Source organism: Sycon ciliatum, chromosome 1, assembly GCF_964019385.1.
Source record: "Sycon ciliatum chromosome 1, ocSycCili1.1, whole genome shotgun sequence".
Taxonomy (NCBI): domain Eukaryota; kingdom Metazoa; phylum Porifera; class Calcarea; order Leucosolenida; family Sycettidae; genus Sycon; species Sycon ciliatum.
In genome coordinates this window covers 44,971,944-44,994,325 of record NC_088643.1, presented here as the reverse complement: position 1 = coordinate 44,994,325, position 22,382 = coordinate 44,971,944, and the positions used below count along the sequence as shown (strand labels likewise).

The following is a 22,382-nucleotide window of genomic DNA, read 5'->3' as shown; positions in this document are numbered from 1 at the left end:
AGGAAAGGATCGGAAGCAAGAGTCGAACTCGTTCCGGATATGTTTTGGTGAAGAAGTTGCTAACGCGAACATAGTATGTCAGTCTGTATACTGAGTGACGTCCTCTTTCGGACAAAGGCAAGATTGTTACAAGATCTGATGTGGTCACCAGAATCCCGAACGGCTGAAGCTGTAGGGGAACATACCGTTAGTCGGGACTTGAAGGAATCATGGCGCTGCAAAATCGACTACTACTGGTAGTAGTAATAGCTGATGATCTTTGTCCACTACTTGTCACTGAACAACAGGTTCACCTGACAGTGTAGAAACGAAAAGAGAGAGAGAGAGCTGGTGTCCGTGAAAACGGGATCATGGCGGTGCAGCATCCTATCCCCGACGGGTTTGTTCGCTGGTAGATGGTATCTCCGAGTGCAGTACACCGCCGGTCAATCCAAGCGCACGACAGCAACATAATTATTATTGAGGTGTTTTTGATGGTAGATGTGCAGTTGACAATGCAAGCCACGGAGTTAAACTTTGACTGTGCTGATGCTTAGTGGAACCAGATGCCATGGATACTATTACTAAGTTATTACCAGTAGGTTGCTGTGGAATTTCCATGTGAACGCCAACCTCAGTACTGTACTCATGGCATGGCAGGGGGTGCAACCATTATGGTGGATGGAGCAGCACCCGCCGTTGAAGTTTGTAGGCATTTTGCAGGCCCGGCAATAGCTATGATGTGGGCCTCTACGCACAATGCTACCGTAACTAACGGCGTAAGAATTGACTAAATTACTTCCGGGTGTGTCCGGGAACACTCCGCATGTACAATATTGTACATGACTGCACACACATGCACATTGTTCACATTTTCTTCACCATGCTTATATCAATGCTGCTACTTTCATTGCTAACCCGCAGTCACAATGACAAATACTGCATTTTCACTTGAAGATGGCATGGTAATTAATTTTAGTTCATCCAATGCATACTTGAGCAGCATAGTGATCATACACGTGAGTGAGTCGAGAGTGAAAACGATGAAAAATAGAGCGGATACGTGCGCATCACTTGGGACGGAGTGTAAAAGCGGCAAGAAAAGGCACAACCCGGCAACTGTCTAGATACAGTGAAGGACTAAATCGGCACAGCGGCAAAACGTGTCAGTAACATGTATAACATAAGAAGAGCCAGCATGCTCGGACCAATGGCAAAAAAAACAGCCCCAGTGCTAGATCTAATCTAGTCCATAGTGATAAAATAACATACAGCATCCTAGTATCTAATATGGCTCACTACTCCACATAAAGAGATATAAAAATTTAAAACAGAGCATTTCCAGCAGGTACGTAAAAACAGAAATAAATTGTGGCGGTATCGAAATAGCAAATAAAACTCCACGGGTTACGCAAAACGCAAGTGCTACAACTGTAGTAGAATGAATAAGTTACATATGCCAGAGTAAAACACAAAATAATGTCTAGCTCTTCAGTCTGCTGCATGCTGTTTCATCATGTCTGACGGGATAGTACCAGTGCAACGCGATTTGGAATATAAACCTGAGAGGTGAGAATGGAGAGAGAGAGAGAGAGAGAGAGAGAGAGAGAGAGAGAGAGAGAGAGAACACGCACACGTGCACACACAAAGAGACAACAGTGAAAAAATTGCACGATACAAACACATGTACAGTTGCATCCCACTCCATGTACTTCGAATATGGTGTAATCTGAATATTCGACCATTTCAAAGTAGGGAGATTTAGGGGCGTTCGTTTTTGATCCACATGTTTGGGTAGAAACTACTTCTTTCGGGAGAGGTGTTCGTTTCTGAAAAAAAATTCTACTCAAAAGGGTAGATTCTACTTTCCTCTTCCGGCTCTACTAGGAAAAGTTGGTAGAATCCGGTAGAAGTTGGTAGAGCTACGGGATTTCCAGCAAGATCAAGGATTTGTACACAACTCCATCCAAAAAAGGAACATTTCACGTAAACATCGTGTAAACTACTAAATCCGGTAGAACAGCGTTCGTACACTTGCCTCTACCATCTAACTCTATCGGTAGAGTGACTCTACTCTACTCTACCAGGTAGCTAAAAACGAACGCAGCCTTGGTCATACTTATTCTGCGTGAACTTTACGTGTGTGTACCATGTGATACTCAGTGACATACGGACTAGTCAGTGCATTCCCAAGTTGATGTCATTCTTGACGCCCCTGCCTAAACTCATTAAAGCACATCGTGACTGAGCCCACTTCAAGTACCCCCCCCCCCCCCCAACCCATCCACACACACAAATCAGTCTCTGAAAGTGCTGTGCCTACCTGCACACGGTTGGCTCGGTTGTCGTACGGCTCAGGAGCGGTGAAAAACTCCGTACCTAGCTGAACGCGGTTGTGACCACCAAACTCCTCTGCATCACTGCACAAGGCAATCGTATATCTGGTAACACAGAGAGCTGTCAAGGAACACACAACATATACCCCCTTTTTTTCTTTTTCACTTGATCACTTTAGTTCCGTGTTTCCACTGATGATCGGAGCTTGAAAATCGATTCCGAAAATACACAGTTTCAAACCCCTAACAAATTGTCATGTTGCGTGGTGATGTCTGCAGCATTCGTACTTTTCATAGCTAATACTATACCGGTATACCATTGAAGCAGCTGCAACGCACACACATTCAGACACGCACGCACGCACACAGGCACACGTGTACTTGTACTTGCTTTTTACTTTTATCTCGCTTACTGACAAAGGTGGCAGGTGCCACAATACACCTCAAGCAGCCGAGCCTGATCAGTGTTGGCAACAGACCCAACAATATCTGGCATAAGTGTACCCACCAACCGAACTAGCTGGCACACACATACACACACACACATACATGAAGACAGTGGCAAGACAGACATGAAGACGGTGGCAAGACACACATGAAAACACACACAATAAGTACACGGTATTGCAAAGGATACTTTCCAGCAGCATCGACACCGACTGAATAGTCGGGGAAGCTCTTGTGCGAATGGAAATTGAAAATGAAGAGCAGTCCATGTCGCTCAAAGACAACAATCTTGTCATCCTCATGCTTGCGGCTGACGTATGCTTGTGGAGCTGAGAGGAAATCATGCTGCTTATCCAAATGCTGCATGGCCCTGTCAAATGCATTCAGATACTTGTAGCGCAGCAATTCATCATCCGCCAAGTTCCACTGGCGACGCGCGTAGTGATAGCTCTGCACAAGTACACACAAGTTCACACAAGTAAACACTTTTGACCTTTCGACGTGCATCGCCGGAGGCGATGATAGCGATGCTACAGCAGAAGCCACAGCAACTTGTGCCAGAAAAAAGTACACACACGTACACAAACATGTGCACACACGCACACAAACATGTACACACACGTACACACACACAAGCACCGTATAACGATGTTACACAGCTCATCGCAGTCGAATTCGATACCAATATTAATCTGCACAGTAGCCGCACCTATTCAACACCTCATCACTGTCAATCAACACAAGAGCTTACTTCATTGTTACCGAGACGGGGGAAATCCAGCCACTCCGGATGCCCAAACTCGTTGCCGATGAACGTCAGGTAGCCCTCACCACCCAGACCCATGGTGATCAGGCGTATCATCTTGTGGAGTGCCATGCCTCGCTCAATGCTGGGAGTCAATGTTGACAGCGTGGACATGTTGCTGTACATTTCGGCGTCCATCAACCAGAACGCCAACGTTTTGTCACCAACTAGTGCCTGATCGTGGCTCTCGGCGTACGCTATCACTTTCTCACCGTGCCGGCGGTTGGTCAGCGTGAAGACAATGTTGCCCATGCTCCAGTCCTCGTCTCTCTCTTCTTTCAGGTACTGCAGGCAGCCAGTGCAATAACAAACAGCAACTACGTCCCATGTATCAGCAACAACAATGTTACATGATTTCTGTTATCCAAAGGTTTGAAACACAAGAAAACGTCACGCTGGTATCGAGATAGACAGTCCAGAATCAACTGGCTGCAGCTTCAAAATGATTGAAAGTAACGGAAATGGTCATTAGTGTGCACCAATGCCGGTCAAGAAGATCCCGTGGCTCTGCATGAACGCACGCACGCGCACACACGCACGCACGCACACACACACACACACACACACACACACACTAGTCGTGCACATGTGTGCGGACTGTTCCCCTGTGCCACTTCCTACCTTGATCCACTTGTCTGGAATAGCCATGGCGAGGCGATAATCAAAGCCAAGACCTGCTTCAGCAACTGGTCGACACGTTGCCGGCATGCCAGATACATCCTACAGAGATCAGGTACAACAACAACAACAACAACAACAACAACAACAGGAGAGAGCAGTGTTGAAACAAGAACCATTAAGAAAATGGACATCCAAAGGGATTGTTATTTCCCAGCTATAATATTCCAATTAGATCGCGTCCATTTCAGATTTGGTTTAAACAGAATACAACCCTGAACTAAACTACCTCTATTGACTATTGTTCTGCATAGTGCTGTCCTCGCAGTCACGTGTGTGAAATAGCAATGTCAACACGCTCTATTCTGTAGTTCAAGGTTGCACTGTGCACCGTGCATACATTAGAAAGCAAGGAATCTTACCATGATGATTCAATACTCAGGGCCCTCTCCAGTGACTTGTGCAGAGCAAATTTCCATGACCACCAATCTAAGCTTCGTCTCTCTCTGTCTCTGTCTCTCTCCGAATAGCCTGTATGCTGCACACACTTTACTTCACATTTCATTTCACAAAAATTCTCTGGTACAACCAGTTGAGAGAGAGAGAGAGAGAGAGAGAGAGAGAGAGAGAGAGAGAGAGAGAGAGAGAGAGAGAGAGCCAGGGAGATACCAGGAAATCCAATACTACTGGCTGCAGCAGACAACACTCTTACCTCCGCCACAGTAACGACACCAGGGTAGAGAGTGTGCAGCATCTCATTGGCGAGCATAAGATAGACGAGAGCGTCCGTGTCCACACTCATGTTGAAGTACTCGTGGTAGCCACCAGAGAAACCAGTACCGATGCCATGGTGGTGATAGAGCATACTGGTCACGCCATCAAAGCGGAAGCCATCGAAGCGAAACACCTCCATGTAATAGCGCAAGTTGGACAGGAGGAATCTCAGCACTTCCCACCTGCATTTGTCAAAACATGCAAAATGGGATTGTACCGTAAGATAGCACAACTGTGAAGGGTATTGTGTGAAGGGTATTTCCGAAAGAGTATAAGCCGCTAGAAAACATGCTCAGATCCGGTACAGAGTGGGATATCCGGTCAGTCAAGCATTGATACGCAAGGCAATGTAATATGAATGACACTACAGTACTATTCAAGGACATCTTAACATGCGCGGCAAATAGCAGCGGGTGTGGCCAGCCTCAGACCTGCTAACACTGCGCTGTACTCTGGTGGAGGGCGCAACACATTCATGAGTTCAGGTTTCATTGGCCAGGACTGCAGAACTCGGTTCCTTATGAACACGGAGGAAGCATAATGTTAACAATAGATAGGACAGATGAGTGCAAACCAAATCCACAGCTTACTGCTGGTAGTTGAAGAGTCGACTGTCCCATAGACTATGCTCACCGCGAGCGCCATCATGGAAGTAACAGGTATTGGTGCCATCAAACTGATTCAGCCCATCCTGGACATTCTTGCTGGCGTGGCTGTGCACAATGTCCAGCAATACTACCAACCCATGACCATGGGCCACATCCACCAGACGCTGCAGTTCGCTAGGTGTTCCGTATCGACTGCAGGCGAGGACAATATACGAGAGACGACAGCAAACACATACGCACATCTGAAGAGACAGCCACCGAGAGAGCAGCCACAAACCAGCTGTTGGGTACATGAGCCATTCTTCAATCTCAAAAGGCCAATATCCAAGGCGATGCAAATACAATCATAGGTAGGTAGGTAGATAGAGAAGACCACGAGAACATAACTCCCAAGAGTGTACAACTCAGAACTGCCTGCCTGCACCCACTCACTCACACCCACACTCACACCCACACACACAGACACACAGCCACACAGACACACACTCACACAGACACACACTCACACACAGACACACACTCACACACCTACCCACCCACACACAATGCGAGTACATTACCCGGATTCAGGATATGCAATCAAGTCATTCAAGTAGTAGCCATACAGAAAGGTACACACCTTGACGCAGCAAAAAAGCTTGTTATCTGATAGCCAAACGATCCATAGTACGCATGCTCCATGATGGCCATCAATTGAATGGCATTGTAGCCAAGCTTAGCGATGCGCGGCACCACGTTGTCAGCAAAGTAGGCGTAGGTCGAGACGTGGCCGTCAGGTGACGCAATTCCAACGTGAGCTTCGTAGATGCGAAGAGCCGCTGGAGCCGGACCCTGCTTGCACGGGTGGTCATGGACAAACGTGTACGGCTCGCTGGGGCGATAATGAACAGCCTCGTACATGCAAGCTTCCTTGTTGAAGGTTGCATACTTGCACCAAGGTGACAGACGGAAAATCGTGTCACCAGTCTCTGTTGTTATACATACCTACAGACCGAACAAAAACAAAATCGACAACAAACACACATATTGCATGAACGCGGAAAAATAAGTGTAACTGGCTCTCGCGCACTCTGCAGTTGTTTTAGGGCTGTCATTCAGCATTGGGTATCTCCTCAGTTGCCCAACAATCTGTCGGGAAGACATGGCCTCATAGTGCCGGGTGGATAATGAACTTCTCCATAGCAAATAACACCTACAGTCAAGCCTCTTTAGGACGAACACCAAGGGACCGATGGTATTTGTTCGCCATACCAGGAGTTCTTCATATCCATATGTTACACCCAGGAAATAGTATACACAGTGATCCAGCTAATAGAGTTACGGAAACTAGTTCTTCTAAAGCGAAAGTTTGTCTTATCAGTGTTCTTCTCAACGGCGTTTCACTGCAGAAAGTATAACAAGTATAGTACACAGAACAGCGAGTGTACAGTACTACTGAAACAGAAAACTAATTGTCCCTCCCCTGCCGGCAAGTTGGGCACGAAGGAAAAGCAGCGTACCTTGAAGCGTGATCCATGAGGTACTTGTGGCTGTCCATTATCAAGAAGTGGTAGCACAATCTCCCACTTGCCAAACTCCTTCTGCCGACACACGTGACTGCTGGGATTCCAGTTATCTAACAAATGCATAGCATGCGAGCGCGCACACACACACACGCGCACACACACACACGCGCACACACACACACACACGCACACACACACTCAGATATGCCCATCGCGGAAGCGATGATAGCGAACAGCTATGTTAGACATAGTAACTTGTGCTGGGATTACACCATTCAACAGCTTGCAAGGCCGATGAATTGACCACCACTAATTTTAGCCTGGTATCCACCACACAGCTGATTGAAGTGACTTTTTTCTGGCCAGTGAATCCCTTTTTTCATTTTTACACACACACACACACACACACCACACATACCAGGGCCGGAGGCTGCTTCCGCGGAGCGGTGCGGCCGAAGGGCCATCTTTAAGGGGGGTCTGGGGCTCCTCCCCCAGAAATTTTTTGGAATTTAGACGGCAAATCCTGCACTCTGGGCGACTCCCTGTACAAAATCATACATCGAGACTTTTTCTCCCCGGTTTTGGACATTCCACGTGGACCGACTTTTTTTTTGTTTTTTTTGGTACGGCCATGGGCGTACCGGCCGTACCAGTGGCGCCGGCCCTGCATGATACACACACACACACCACACACACACACACCTTGACCTTGATACACGTTGCCTTGATAGGTTACACGGTCCCCGTCAGGGGAGAGGGGTGGAAGAGGCTGAGGAGCAGTACTTTTGATGGCGCACTAGATGGTGACGTAGTCGGAACTTCCTTTGGCAAGGGCACTCAAACGGGAAGTCGGCCCTTTCCGACACTGTCCTACGTTTCGTGCGGTCGCACTTGTGTCTGGCCAAGCTGCTGCTGGACTTGAAACTCCGGTGGCAGGTGCTGCACTGCGGAGTGACCGGGTTGCCGGGGTGCTCGATGTTGGGAGCAGGTCCGTAATCGCACCGATGGGTAGCCAATCCACCGGGGCTGCGGAACCAACGTTGGCAGAGACGGCATTGGCAAGCGCCAGCCTGATTGCACACTGGTTTCTGCCGTTCTGCCAAGCATTTGTGACGCTTCTCACCTGATGGGCGAGAGAAGTACCGATCACATACTTCGAAGTACTTGGCAATGGACATTGGGTGTGGGCGGTTCGGGCTCGAAACAGCGGTACATGCGGCGCCAGTCGGGGCGAGAATCTGCCAGATCGTACCATCCCTCCACAGCATTCAGGGCCTTCAGGTCTGCACTAATGCAGTCCTTCCAGAGTTTGCGTGGACCGCCAGGTGGACGGCGGGATGGGAGCAGACCGAACAACAGAATCTTCGGGATGCGCTCTGGTGGCATGCGAGCAACATGACCCAGCCACTCAAGTCGTCGCTGGCGAATCCGGACAGCAAGTGGGCGCTTGTCGCCCCACATTTCCAGCAACTGATCATTGCTGATCCGCTCTTGCCAGGCGTCTAACCTTGTTATGCCAAGAATGGTACGCAGACACTGCATGTAGAATGTGGAGGGCCTCCGGATGTCGGCTTGGAGGGGTACCCAGCACTCAGCTCCGTACAGCAGAATGGTGACAACGCACGCATTGAAGATATTCTTCTTGGTGCGGGCGGACAGATGGTGGTTGTTGAAAACTGGCTTCCGCAGGGAGCCAAACGCACGGGAGGCAGCCGCAATTCTGGAGGAGATGTCAATCAAACACCGGCCAGACGTATCGATGATCGACCCAAGGTAGCGAAACTCCGTTACGCACTCGATCTGGTTCAAACCAACACAAACAGGGGCGAGGTCCGCATCAGAAATGTCTCTGCCGATCACCATGAACTTGGTCTTGGAGAGACTAACTGTCAGTCCAAACTCGGAGGCGACTTCATCGAATGTCACTGCAGCTCGCTCGAGCCCGGATCGAGATGTCGCAAACAGTGTGGAATCATCCGCAAACTGGCATTCAGTTACGGTGTCTGACACTGCTGTGCGACGAGGCTTCTGCATTAGCTGACCATTGATGTTGTAGCGGTTATCGACACCGAAGCCATCCACGCCTTCCATCCGCTGCTTCCAGGTATGAAAGACAGCAGCCATGTACAGGTTGAAAAGGACCGGTGCCATGGAGCAGCCCTGGCGCAGGCCATTCTGTACCTCTAGCGGGTCCAACAGCCGACCATCAATGCGTAGACACGTCTCCATGTCCTTATGGAATGCTCTGATAATGCTGACCAGTTTCTCCGGTACACCGAGACGGAGGAGAACAGCCCAAAGCGCGGCACGGGGGACGCTGTCGTATGCCTTCTTCAGGTCGATGAACAGTAAGAAGGCTCTGTCATGATGTTCCAAGACCTTCTCGCTGATCTGGCGTACAGAGAAGATCATATCAGTGCAGGATCTAGCGCGGCGAAATCCACACTGGGAATCAGGAAGGACTTCTTCAGCCACTGTCTGCAGCCGGGTTTGGACAACGCGAGCGACCACCTTGCCGACCACATCCAGCAGAGCCACACACACACACACATCTATCAGCACACTTGCACGCGATTTCAATCAACAGAAAATCGAACAAACTATAACATCCTATTGCTAATACCGGGGTATAAAATGCCATGCGTTTGAAATTTTGAATGGAATTTAATTATTTTCAAAATCAAACAATGGAAATGTCAAAAATGGCAAATACCGTATATTCTCTATTATAAGCACAGGTCTCCATTACTAGCACAGTCTCTAATACTAGCACACTGTGAGCACCTTTCGAAACATTATAACCACGGTCTCTATTATTAGCACGGTCTTGGTGGAAATCAATGCGGCATGCATGATATCTAGCACGTATTTCTTCTTGCCCTGTATGGATGTATTGGTTGAAAAAATATAAGCACGGTCTCCAATATAAGCGCGGTCTCCAATATAAGCACGGGGTAGAGGGGTGTTGAAAAAATATAAGCACGGCGCTTATAATAGAGAATATACGGTATATACTCACTGAAGTCCCCCACCAGACTAACTGCTCTTGCTGTTGGAACCCATTCCTGGTACACCTGAGAGCCATCTGGCTTGTCAATCAGACCAAGCTCCTCATATCCACGACTGAACGACTCTAAATCATGACCAGCGTCCGACAATTTCTTGATCCATTTCGAAAATTGAGTGTATCTAAAGGAGACGAACACAGATAGTAGATTCGATGTAAAGAAATGACATGCGCCTTCGACTGCAAGATCGCAGGAGGCTTACCTCAAGCACAGGTCATGCTTGTGGTCCTTCAGGTAGGGATCCAAAGAGAGCAAGTCGTCGAGACGAGGAGCTTCAATGGACACTTCGTTCTTCTCCACCGACGCCATGCTTGGGTACCATGGTGACTTGAAACCGAACACTCTTCGAATGGCGGGAGTGGAATAAACTTGGGGAATCCCCTTCTCATTTGCAACATGTTTTATGAATTATGTACCCGCGAGCTGCAAGACTACAATTTTGTAGTGTTTTGTTTTCGAATTCTGGTCTGAAAGCTGGAGACAAGGACTTTGCTTTGTCTTTGCGAAGATTGATTTGAGGTCATCATGGATGACAGTGAGAAACACACACCGGGACCGTCCAGTGACAGCGACGATGAGTTGCCATCTATGAGCGACGTCCTTTGGTCACCAACGTAAGATTTAATTCCATCGATTGTACTGTATGAGAATTGCATTACATGACATTGTACGGCCACACATGTGCATATGTGCAGAAAGAAATCGATGTTGTCCTCATAAGCATGGTTTTCGTAACGAAATGGGCTACCGTAACTTAGTCATGGAATTTATTCACGCACGGAGTATAAATACTATAGAATAATACTAGTGGAGAACCCAGGGAGACTCATTCATTGCAGGAAAAAGCAATTCTCATTGAACATCAGAATAGTATATCACAACACCAACACATTGCCATTTTGTGAGTGTGTTGGCAGGTTTCATGCATTGTCAAAGCAGGGCCTAGTTGAATAGGCCCTCTTACAAGGTCTTCACTGATCACTTTACTGAAGTCTTGATGCCAGTGTGTTCTTTTTAGTCCCCACAAATATAATACTGTGCAACAATGTTTGCACACTATTCATTGCATGCACTTCAAAGTACTCTACTCCCTTGCCCATTACGTGACTATGGCCTCTGTTTTGATGCCAGTGGAGTTCTTTACCACTTGGAATACTATCACTGGAGCGTCTGCTCTTCCTATGAAGCCGAGACCGTAGGTCAGCCACGGATTGCAGACCTCTCCAGCACAATGCTCTCATACTACACAATGGGGGCAAACCTCTTGCCTTTGAGTTGTGCACCAAGTAGAAAATGCTACGTTCTACAATGTAGAGTTCAATTTTCCTGGCCATGGATCACATTTTCGCAACTTGAGACTGACGCACGACTAGCACACAAGGAGCACATTGGACATTCCACTCGGCCACAATGTCCAGCCTGCAAGAAAGCACCACTCCCTGCTCGACACACAGTGTTCCGGGCAATTCACCCCTTATCAGTTGAGCTTGAGTAGGCTACTGAAATGTGTGCTGCAGGAGTACCGCATTATTTAGTGGGATTGCCGTCATGAATCAGTCAAGCATGCATGATCTACAGCGTTAGGAGCAGCTATCTTCTAATGAATTATTATCACCACCAAAGTTACAACATATCAGTTCACATTATAATGACGGCTTTGTTCACTCCCAAAGCTGCAAATGACCACAAGGGTGAAGCGCCAATCAATGAAAAATTATTATTATTCGTCAGATTGAAGGAATGACAAACGTATTGTTAAAATAGTTGGCGTGAGAGCTCTTTGCTTTTATGGCATGTGCACAGGATGAGCATTGCACTTATATAGTCCACTATGGTTTCTCTGTTTTTGGTTGATCTGTGCTTGGCATCAGCAAACCAGCACCACTGCGTTCGCCGATAAAGACAAGAGCCCAGGCAACGGCCAGCAGTCAGACGGCTTCTGAGCAAATGCTGGTAAGGCGTGCCGCTTGTCTCACTTGATACAGTCAACGTAGCGGGTATAACGACGACTCGCTAATAATGTCACTATCTTCAGACCTAGTGACCATCTGACTGCATGCTTTCAACCGCATGAATAGCGACACACCGCTCTGACAAGGACACTTTTTTCTCATACACGGTCGAGGGTCGTTATTCGCAAGGTTGACTGTAGTTATGTGTGCCCTTTGTCAGTTGCAAAAAAGTCTTGACAGCACATTCGAGGACACTTATCAAACATACACAGCACGTTGCAGTCTGTGTTGTTTAGTACAGTGCTCACAAACAGCATAGTAATCCACCTTACGTGGTGTATTGTCCTCCACTTTTATTTGTTTTTTCGTTTGTTTTTGTTTTCCGTGCACTCCGTGTGAAGTATAACAATGCTGCGTTAATAACACAGGATGTCCTAGATCTGCATATATTCATGTTCCTGTGTTGGTACAGAGTCCATTGAAGTCGTCTCCACTGCGGCCCGTCATCACTCGACAGCCGTGTGCCGTGGCTGCAAAGTACTCCCTGGACAATTTACTGAAGACCCACTCGAAGAAGGTCAGTGCAGACCTGCTTAATGTGTCACGCATCATGTCCAAAGCACAACGCTTTGCCTGCTAGGGTCACAGACCACCCGTTCCAGTGGTTCTGTATGGAATTGGTCTGTGTACCGAATATGTCCGTTGCCCAACCATTCTAGCCTATTGATGCAGTGATGAGTGACATGATGAGTCCCATCCTAATAACTTATTGACTAGCTTGCTCTGTTCACTACACACTCAATCAACCTTAGCACTTCATAAACACTCCGACACGATCACCATCAGGTGAAACACGTCAACCAGCAGCAGGCGCGACATTTCCATTGCTAGCACTCTGGTTGCAATAATTGTTAGTGTGATTTCGGCGCGCAGTTGGCAGACTGTTGACTTAGCATCTCCCGTGTATATGAATTTGAATGCGTAGCTGTGAGTTTCGACTTACAACACAATTCTCTATTGCAGAGTCAGAGGTGTAGTGATATATCTTGGCCCCACTGCTGCAGAGGTGCTAATATTGTTGCAGTTAACACCGGCCGGATTGGTGGCATGACTGGGCTTGTCTTGTAGCTTTGCCTGCTCGTGTTGCTGGTGCCACTAAATGATACTGTCTTTGGAGGCTGGTTGTGACATGCAGCGGTGGTGCTACGCTTTCCACCCAAGTGCGAGCTCACACTGCTCTGCCGTTATGTTCATACTTCCAGCAGCCAAAGTCACTTTAAATCTCTGAGCAGTGCCTGTGAGAAAGTTTATTCGTTCAGTCCCTGGCGAGTTCTGTTCCACATTTTGTACTGTCTTGTCTGTATTAGTAACTGTTGCTTTTTGGTCTGTTGTTTACAGAAAGAGATGAAGGCAATTGATGAGGACTTGCGGGTAAGGGGATTTGGAAGGCCCTTGTGAGTTTGCCTGGAGTATGTCCTTCAAGGACACTTGCTTGTCAGTGGAGAACCCTCCAAACAAGCTACCTATCTAGTATCTGCCATGATGTATACGTTTGGCTGTGTGCTGTGTCTAGTGACTAGTGGCATAGTGCTCTTCAGTTGATAATGCATTATGGCTGACTTGAATTCGCCAACATGCAAACTACCGAGTGTCCTGATGTCCTGGTGTTATTCGCTGCAGGAGCAAATCGAGCATGGAGGCCTCTTAGCAATGTCTGAAAAAGCTGAAGGTATGTATTGGTTGACCTTCTCCTTGATACATGTACTGCCTTACTGCACTGTGATGCTACCGTATTTCCCCGTAAGTTGGTTCTCCCCAATGACTTAGTACCCCCCTATAAAAAATACACTTTCCACTGCCGATGTTATCACCCCGAAAGACAGTTCCCCCGAAAGATAGTAAGTTCGTACCCGTCCTACATGTACAGACACCGTACAGTACATACATCATATGCACGGACACTAGAGTTGCGCAGGCTTCCCACTGCGTGTCATTTACCCCCGATAAAAAAGTACTCCCCGAAAGATAGTACCACCACCGGAAGTTAGTACTCATGTGGCTGCTAAGTTCGAAAGTTAGTACATACTAACTTACTTACGGGGAAATACGGTAGTTTTAGCAAGAGTGTGTACCCCCTGTTATGTTACAGATCTGCGGATCTGATTGTGAATCATAATATTGGGGTTGTTCCAGCGGTCTTGTGTGCATTGCTACACACAGTATACTGTATGTGTGGCACATATACATGTATTCTCACCATGGCTGTTTGAATACCACTTGCTTTGTGCGTTTGCTTCCGTGCCTCAATGTTGTCCATGGCACAGATATGGATGCTGATGTACCTGATGAGCTTGGCCTGATGAAGACTGCTGTGGAAGATGTGAGTATATTATACCGCACAGCTGATATCTGCCTTGTTTTCATTGCCAGACACACATTCTCGTGTTGTTTTGTCTCAGGTTGTCCAGGCTTGTCTGATTTTTTTACAAATAATATTGATTGACTTTTTTCAGCTAGTGTGTGTGTGTGTGTGCGTGTGTGTGTGTGTGTGTGTGTGTGTGTGTGTGTGTGTGTGTGTGCGTGTGTGCGTGCGTGTGTGGTTTCCAATTAACGTGCTATTGAAGTGCGCCCACTCTACTACTAGTAATTCTCTTGTCTTCTCTCTGGCTACATGCAGCTTATCACGGACTCGAGTGCGCTGGTGCCTGATTTCCCGCCGTGCGAAGAAATCTTCATGAGAGGTCACAAGGTAAGGTGTAGGTGTACAGTGTAGTCCATGTGTATTTCTCTCCTTGCGGCGTATTCAAACAGCCCGTGGTAATGCTGTGAGGGTGAACACCTGCCATGCAAGGATAGACAGAGAGACTAGTTCAGTGATGTGATTTTCTGTGCTATGTTTCTGCATCGGTGTTGTGACCTGCACGCCATCATGGCAAATACCCCGGAGATATGGAAAGTTCGGAAACACACCGTTCTTATTATGTCCGACAACCTAGGGCGAGTGAGAGCACAACAGCACACGCACTGTTGGGGCAGCTGTCTTACTTGAACCTGTGTTTAAACGAGGACCGACCCAGTGTACACATTTTGGCGCCCTCAATTTGCATGGCCCTTGACGCGTTGATGCCCTCGAAGTGGCACGAATGCGGCTGTACGTACACATGTACGAATACGATGATGTAGTCATAACTGGTACAGGGTGCCAGTTTTTCACTTTGGGTTGTATTTCACCAAGCGCATTTGTACTAACCACTACTTTGTACTCGCAAGAGAAGTTTAGATTTTGCTGCGACGGAATCCCATGCGAATACGATGTGCGCTTCTGCACTCTGGGAGTTATGACTGCAGCACTCTTGAGGGCTACCTGCTGGTTTGGTACACGGTCTGATTTGCACAAGCCTTACCTGTGCAGCTGTGTGTACTGCTCTCTGCAGATTGCTGGTGTTCCCAACTTGTCGTATCCCAATGACTATGAGCCGAACGAATTTGAAAAGCTTGTTCAGGCATTGAACAACAGTGAGTGCTTTTGATTACTACTGCTGCTGCTGCTGCTGTAACATTACATTTTATTATAACGAGTCGCGAATTTAACGATTGTCCAAAATTTATAGGTTAACGAGAAGATATGTTAACGATCTTGCAGTATTTTGCCATATCCACACACAACATATATGAAGCAGTACGGCCTAAACAGAACTTATTTTAACGAAGAAATGTCATCCGTTAAAACGTTAGATTTACTTCCTCGTTATATATACATGTCTTACAGTACTGTATGTTGGTTGTCTGGATGTGTGTGTGTGTGTGTGTGTGTGTATGTGTGTGTGTGTGTGTGTGTGTGTGTGTATGTGTGTAACTGATGTGGAATTTGACTTGCAGTAGTCTGGGTTCTTTTCTCAAGTCAGTCTTTTGCATGTGTTTGCATGAGTGTGTGCGTGTGTGTCAAGAAGAGGAAAAATTAAAGAATTAAAAACAGGCCAGAAAAGGCCCCTTCAATCAGCTGTGTGTTGGAGATCAAAATTAATGAATGGTATAGTCCCATCACATGTTGCTATGTTTAATGTAGCTTGTTCGCTATCTTCGCTATCATCGCTTCAACCAACGATGGGCATGTGTGTATGCGCGTGCTTGCGTGTGTGTGTGCGTGTGCGTGCATGCAAGTGTGTACTATTTTTGCATACCATTATCTGTGGCATCACTACACACACACAGGTCATACTTTCTTCCATGGTGTTTGTTTTCTACTGCTGTGTGCAGATGGTGCTGTATCAGATCAGCTAGTTTCGCTTGATATGTTCAAGTTAGCATATGCCTCACGGCCATGCGGACGTGAAATCTTCGTCTGGCTCTTTCGCACAGGTGAGTAGAGTCAGTCGAATGTACATCCAGTTCATGCTGAGCCAATCACATCCTAGCAAGGGTACATAAACCAGAGTGTGCAGCTCCGCATCTATGCTGCACAAAACCGATCCCACAGCGAAGTATTTTTAGGTCATCATGAATCATAGAAACCTCGTCATGCCGTGGGTTGAGTGTTCAAACACCGTATCTCTAAGATTACGGGAAATTTACATGCGTTTTTCACGACAAGCAGCAATGCGCAATAGAAATTACCTTGGTGATTGATACCTCTGATACTGTAAAATGACCATGTGAACCTTGTGAGATGGAGCACTATGACCTGAACAAAAAGTTTCGCCGTGGGACGATTTTCCCGGAGCTGCACACTCTGGTTTGTGTAGTCTTGATTATATGAGCCAGGGACTACAGAAACCACCCTATGGCACTTTTTGGCGAAAAAAATTTTTTCTCTCAAAATGTTGGTATGGTATGGTTATGTGCTCAAACAAAGTGTCAAGTTGATCTGCGGTGGTAAAATGTGCCTAACCACCTATTTAATATTGGCATATCAATTGAGCGATATAGAGCGAATTTATGTACACAGTTTGTAATGTTCTTTGTATATCTTCATTCTTGCTAGTTAGACAGTTCAAATGTATAGTGAACTATGCCCTCAGCTTCATCCAGTGACGCCTGCGCGCCGTCCACTAAATCTCGGTAGTACTGCCGCTCCTCTTGTGCTAGTGATATGTGCAAACGCAGGGCCTGGACACTACATTCCATCTCTTCCTCTGTACGGGCGACACGAATTTTGTCCCACAGATTGTCACACAGTGCGCATACGTCTGTCCTTGGCTTCATCACTTTGATGTGTGCTGCCTGTCTCCTCCAAATGTGGCAAAATGACCTGTAATGAACAGGCGAATACTGTGTGACGGTCTTGGTATAGATGTTGTATGCAGACTTCTTGTTCTCGGATGCTGGTAAGTATACTTGAGGGTCCTCAGCACGACCTCGCTCCGCTGCAGGTTGAGGTAGACCGTACATGTTAGCATATGACTAAATAAACTGCACGACATCCTGCTCTATGTCTGCTGAAATGGCCAAGTGCTCTGGTGTTCTCCCAGTCAAGCCATCGTGTGCCAGTTGAACGACTCCTTTGTTTGCCTTTTTTTGAAGGCGCTTCATTACATGACTTCCACCAGCATTAACTGCCATGAACACGTCTTTGCACAACTCGTAACCACGTACATGATAGCGGAAATAGAAAGGTCGATCACCACCACCAGTCATCGGCGTGTGTATGTCTGCGTGTGTATGTCTGCGTGTGGCCGTGCTGCTGTCTTGTACGTGCGCAGCGGTTGTTCATCCTGACATGTGCATGGCGGACAAGGCACGCGAGCAAGTCTGCTTGCTCATCAAGAAGTGGGGCGATAAGGTCAGCTGCGTGTGTCTTGTTCTGTACATTACATGTACATGTACATGTAATGTAGCTATGCTGGCACGCTGGGTTTTGTTCTGTTTGCTTTTGTGTGTGTGTGTGTGTGTGTGTGTGTGTGTGTGTGTGTGTGTGTGTGTGTGCGTGTGCGTGCGTGCGTGCGTGCGTGCGTGTGTGTAGTCGCTACTACAGTGTAGAGCACAGAATGGTAATGTAGTCATTAGGATATGTGAAAAATACCAGAAGAAAGTGTCTGCTACGAACGTCAGGGCTCGCGCTTCCTGCCGACTGCCGTCACTTGACTGACTCACGACTGCGCTGGAGCACACAAGAAGCCCGTCTAACCTTCCACTCGGCGAACCTGCAAGAAAGCACCACTCCCTGCTCGATACACAGTGTTTCGGGGAACCCACCCCTCATCAGTTGAGCTTGAGTAGGCTAATGAAATTTCTGCTCCTAGGGCACTGCATTCTGTAGCGCTCTCCAGTAGTACTCTCGTAGAACCTTTCCAGCAGCGTTACTTTTTGAACAATGTTCGATTCATTGTATGATTTTGACAGTGCTGTGTGTTTTGTGCTGTGTGATTCAGGAATCAGTGTGTCTGCTGCATGTGGATGACGTCGTGTGGATGATGAAAGCATACGGTACGGTCTCTCAGGGCTGCTAGATCAAGATTTCTCTTTCCTTTTTTGATCTGCATTGTTTGCTGTGCCTGGCAGGTAGCCCTAAGCCTAGCAAAGCACGCACGCACACACACACGCACACACGCACATGCGCCCATGAACACCACTAGAGCACAGGTAGACTTCTCAGTTGTACACGTGGGACCTTGCAAGGCAGCATTGATTTTGCTTGACCATCATGCTGTTGCTATTGATTAGAATGATACCTAGGATGCACCATAGCTATCTATGTGTGCATGTTTGCGAGGCCTGTCAGCTGAGTTTCTGTTTGTACTTCTTTTCCGTATAACGGTGTCTGGTGATGTGACGTGTATTTTCTCTTTTATCTTTGCTGCCATGCAGGAGCTACGTGTGATGTTGTGGCGGCAGAAGGAGCTGACAATATGCACAGGTACTAGCTAGGTGTGTTGTAGGAACTGGTGTTTTAAAATATCCAACGCCATGCTTCGATTTGTGCCTCGTGTAAATGGTAACAAGGCCAATGCTGCATTTCCAATCTGACATCAGGTTTGCATAGGTACAGCCTTATATTTTCGCTCAGTAGCGTCAGTTTTTCAATTGCCCAAATAGGTCGTTCCCAAAACACAATTTTCCTTGATAACACGAAATAACGCAAAATCCTAAAATTGATGAGAAATCGTCCATAACATCAGTTAGGACAGAAAATATGACATAAAAATGATAGACTGTTCGAGGTATTTACTAAGGCTGCGTTTACATGACAATGCACGGCCAGTTTTCCGTTTTCAGTCCCGCATTTCTTTTTTTGTTTTCGTACGTTTACACGATCAAAGCCGATCCAAGGTGGTCTCGGTTTGTATCGTTTTCAAGCGTCTACACGAGAGCAAAGGATCCGCCAAAGTTCGTCATGTGCCAAGTGTTGCCGTGGAAGCACCAATCACACTCAAGTAATGGTTGAAAACAGGCCACACGACAACACACGTCACATGACGAAAATTGTAAAAACAATTTTTGGATTGTCGGATCCGTGTGAACGGCCGAAAACGTAACAAACGTGACGGAAAACGAGTCCAGCCACCGTTTCGACTGTTTACACACCCAAATTTATCCGGCAGAACATTTCCGTTCTCAAATTCTTCCACCTTGGCCAGCGTTTTGGTTCTCTTCCGTTTTGGTGTACAACTTTTATGTTTTGCTCCGCGTACCGTGTAAATGAACCATGGATCCGAAAGGCATTTCGTTGCGTTTTCGCCCCCAGCGTTGTCGTGTAAACGCAGCCTAAGATGATATCAACACCAGCACATGTACAATTGGGATCCAGGTCGTCATTTCCTGGAGAAGAACAAAAAGACGCAAAAAATGAAACTTATTTTTTGCACCTTTTTTAGTTTGCCCCATATGTGAATACTTCGTAGAAGTGGGTTGAATCAGGTTTATTATTATTATATGCACGTACGCGTTGCTGGGGCCCCCATTGGATGGAGGTTGCCCAGGTTCGCATGTGCCAAACTGATTATGCCAACGCCTCATGACGAAAACATACAGAGAGAAACAAATCGTGGGGAAACGAAACAAGAACAGTATTCGTACAAGCAAAAAGGAAGCTCAGAAACGATAACAAACAAAAAAACAAAAAATCAACGAAGGAGAAATGGAACAGCAGACAGACTACATGAAATTGAAAACACAGAGCATGGACAGAGTCGAAGGGAGGACGTGAGAGGAGGGGACTAGGGGAAGGGTACACTTAGGTAGAACGAGGAGCGAACGGGAGGTGAACAAAAGAGAAACTGGAAAAAGAACCAGCATACACAGATGACAAATCACGAACGAAGAAGAAACAGAGAAACAAAACAGTGAGGACATGGCAAGCTGACCTGCGAGGAATTCGGTGATGGTGGGGGAGCTGGGTGGTGGTGGTCCAGACTCCTTGGCCTGCTCCACTGGCTCTGATGGAAAGTCAATCTTCAGCAACGATTCCAGGCTCTCCATGACAAATCCGCATCAGTGTTCACATCCACCCGCATCAAATCGCATCAGTGTTGTCCACCCGCGTCAAATCATCCGTGGAAGCCAGCCTGGAATGGAGCATGGACGCGCTGGAGCTAGCTGCAGTCCATCCCTCAGCGATGGTCTGCCAGTTTGATATAAAAACTGTCTCTCTCCGAAGAGAGAGGAAAAGCGTTACCTTCTCCAACCGAACAGAAGCAGGTTTACTACGGCGAAAATAGGGGTCACCTGGCATAGTTGAACTACAATATAGGTAGGGAATTTGCCGAAAACCCCTGGGTGTATGCTTTATCGATGGGTACTTTTTCTGCATGATTACTCTCCTGTTGGTACTTAGTTAAAATACACGTAGCTGTGATAGCGCTTAGAAACCACAGTCCCATATCAAACTACAATGAAAGCTGACAGGTTGGAACGAAGCAGACAATTAATCCTCTTGTTCTTCAAGTATGTATGCTAGAATGTGTCCACACTGGCTAGCACGATGGTATTTTATGGTGCGCACAAACAAGTGAAGCACTGTGCCACAGGGCATTGCTTACAGGTGGGTTGCTGTTAGTTCTTGGCTAGGTGTTCAACCACCGCTAGGATTATCTTGCTTGAAGCTGTCACCCGCTTCTTACTCCTGACTTGCTCCCTCATCAGTCTGGAAACGGCTGACTCGCCACCTCGTTTGTGGCCAAGACAAAGTGTTTCATGTCCAACACACTATCAGCTGCCCGTGCTGCAACTGATTTGGAGAAGCACTTTGCTTGGACCAACGGTTGAAGGGTGGCCAGCCGCTTTTGCTGATGTCTTGCAAACTCCATCACTGAACATGCTGATGCCAAAGTAACGCAGTGCTCCATGATACTGGCATCAGGGCGAGCTTCGACAACTTCGGCTAGGGCTGCAACCTCAGTAACAGCATCATGAGCAGCAAACTCCTTCCCAACTACTGCACTATAAATACATGTGAGGCTGTAGCTTGGGAGCTCAGTATCTATGTACAATGTAATTCTCCATCCCACACTGCTGACACAGAAGGACAAGTACACTGCCCAGGCCGTACCTCTTCTCTTCAACGCAATCAATGAGCGCCAGAGGTTTGCCACATCCAGGATTCTGGCACGCAGACAACCCTGCAGCCAGAGACCTGATATGAACGATCTGTCGACCGTGAAGAGGGGCACTGAACGACCTGTTCGTGGGAGTCGAATCTAGTGGCATTGGTGGTGGGGGCCGCCCTTTCCGTTTTTCAGGACCTAGATCGATCATCTTGACTTTGCAAAACGTCCCCCTCCTTGGCTTCTTGAATCGACCAGTACGCAAAATCCCAGGTCGCGTCGTGGATGATGGATTACTCTGCTGCGTCTGCATCTCCACGACACGTCGGCAGGAAAGCCAAGCTATCCAAAAACCGCCGATGTCAAAACCAATCCTCCAGTGCACCAGTGGCTGAGCTTCTTCCTCAAATCACTCAAGCTTCAACTCCTCTCGACTCAAGCAGGAGCTGCGAGTTCAAACTACTTACTTGATCGCGCGCGATCACGTCCCATTTTTCCACTCCGAAAGGCATCGACTGACCACCACCAGGACTTGAACCAAGGAGGCAAGGACCCTCATTGATGCTCTACCGCTATCTACTATGCTATGATGTAGTCATCTTCCCAGCAGCGGCCGCTCAACATTCGATTTCACCTACATTTGTTTCAATTTCATGTGTAGTATTGTGTACACAACTTGAATGTTGTGGATAGAGTCCAGTCCCATATCAGCTGGGTAAGGGGAGTTCCAGTATACCGTAGACACAGTCATAGTCCTTCAAGTACTCTTTCAAAGTCTTTGCCAAGAACGAACCCAATGCATGTCTCTATA

At 47.2% G+C, this 22,382-nt stretch overlaps 2 protein-coding genes across 2 annotated transcripts in view; one reads left to right on the top strand and one right to left on the bottom strand.

Annotated features, from left to right (window-relative positions):
• Positions 1-923: 923 nt before the first annotated feature.
• On the bottom strand, positions 924-10,489 carry LOC135828141 (1,4-alpha-glucan-branching enzyme-like). Its single transcript, XM_065340583.1, has 11 exons — positions 10,343-10,489; positions 10,092-10,261; positions 7,067-7,182; positions 6,187-6,551; positions 5,550-5,759; positions 4,898-5,141; positions 4,189-4,287; positions 3,514-3,852; positions 2,953-3,212; positions 2,303-2,420; positions 924-1,541 (listed from the first exon to the last, which is right to left on the bottom strand). Exons 1-11 carry the CDS (start codon positions 10,447-10,449, stop codon positions 1,494-1,496), a joined length of 2,076 nt encoding a protein of 691 aa, XP_065196655.1. The 5' UTR covers positions 10,450-10,489; the 3' UTR covers positions 924-1,493.
• A 91-nt stretch (positions 10,490-10,580) lies between these two features.
• The window catches only part of LOC135828149 (SMC5-SMC6 complex localization factor protein 2-like), a 35,540-nt gene continuing 23,738 nt past the window's right edge, over positions 10,581-22,382 (top strand). The window contains exons 1-12 of the mRNA XM_065340594.1: positions 10,581-10,754; positions 12,012-12,093; positions 12,565-12,669; positions 13,491-13,523; positions 13,773-13,821; positions 14,417-14,472; positions 14,770-14,841; positions 15,527-15,608; positions 16,350-16,451; positions 17,792-17,871; positions 18,461-18,515; positions 18,897-18,945. Of these exons, the coding sequence (XP_065196666.1) occupies positions 10,666-10,754; positions 12,012-12,093; positions 12,565-12,669; positions 13,491-13,523; positions 13,773-13,821; positions 14,417-14,472; positions 14,770-14,841; positions 15,527-15,608; positions 16,350-16,451; positions 17,792-17,871; positions 18,461-18,515; positions 18,897-18,945 (854 nt within the window). The 5' untranslated portion in view covers positions 10,581-10,665. The remainder of the gene's footprint in view (positions 10,755-12,011; positions 12,094-12,564; positions 12,670-13,490; positions 13,524-13,772; positions 13,822-14,416; positions 14,473-14,769; positions 14,842-15,526; positions 15,609-16,349; positions 16,452-17,791; positions 17,872-18,460; positions 18,516-18,896; positions 18,946-22,382) is intronic.

Bases quoted from the DNA above. Each gene is read 5' to 3' on its own strand.
- LOC135828141 (XM_065340583.1), bottom strand. From the start codon at position 10,449: ATGGCGTCGGTGGAGAAGAACGAAGTGTCCATTGAAGCTCCTCGTCTC. The intron at 5,760-6,186 runs GTGTGTACCTTT...CCTCGCCTGCAG, and splicing joins AGCTTTTTTGCTGCGTCAAG to TCGATACGGAACACCTAGCG. The intron at 1,542-2,302 runs GTAGGCACAGCA...CTCACCTCTCAG, and splicing joins ACCGAGCCAACCGTGTGCAG to GTTTATATTCCAAATCGCGT.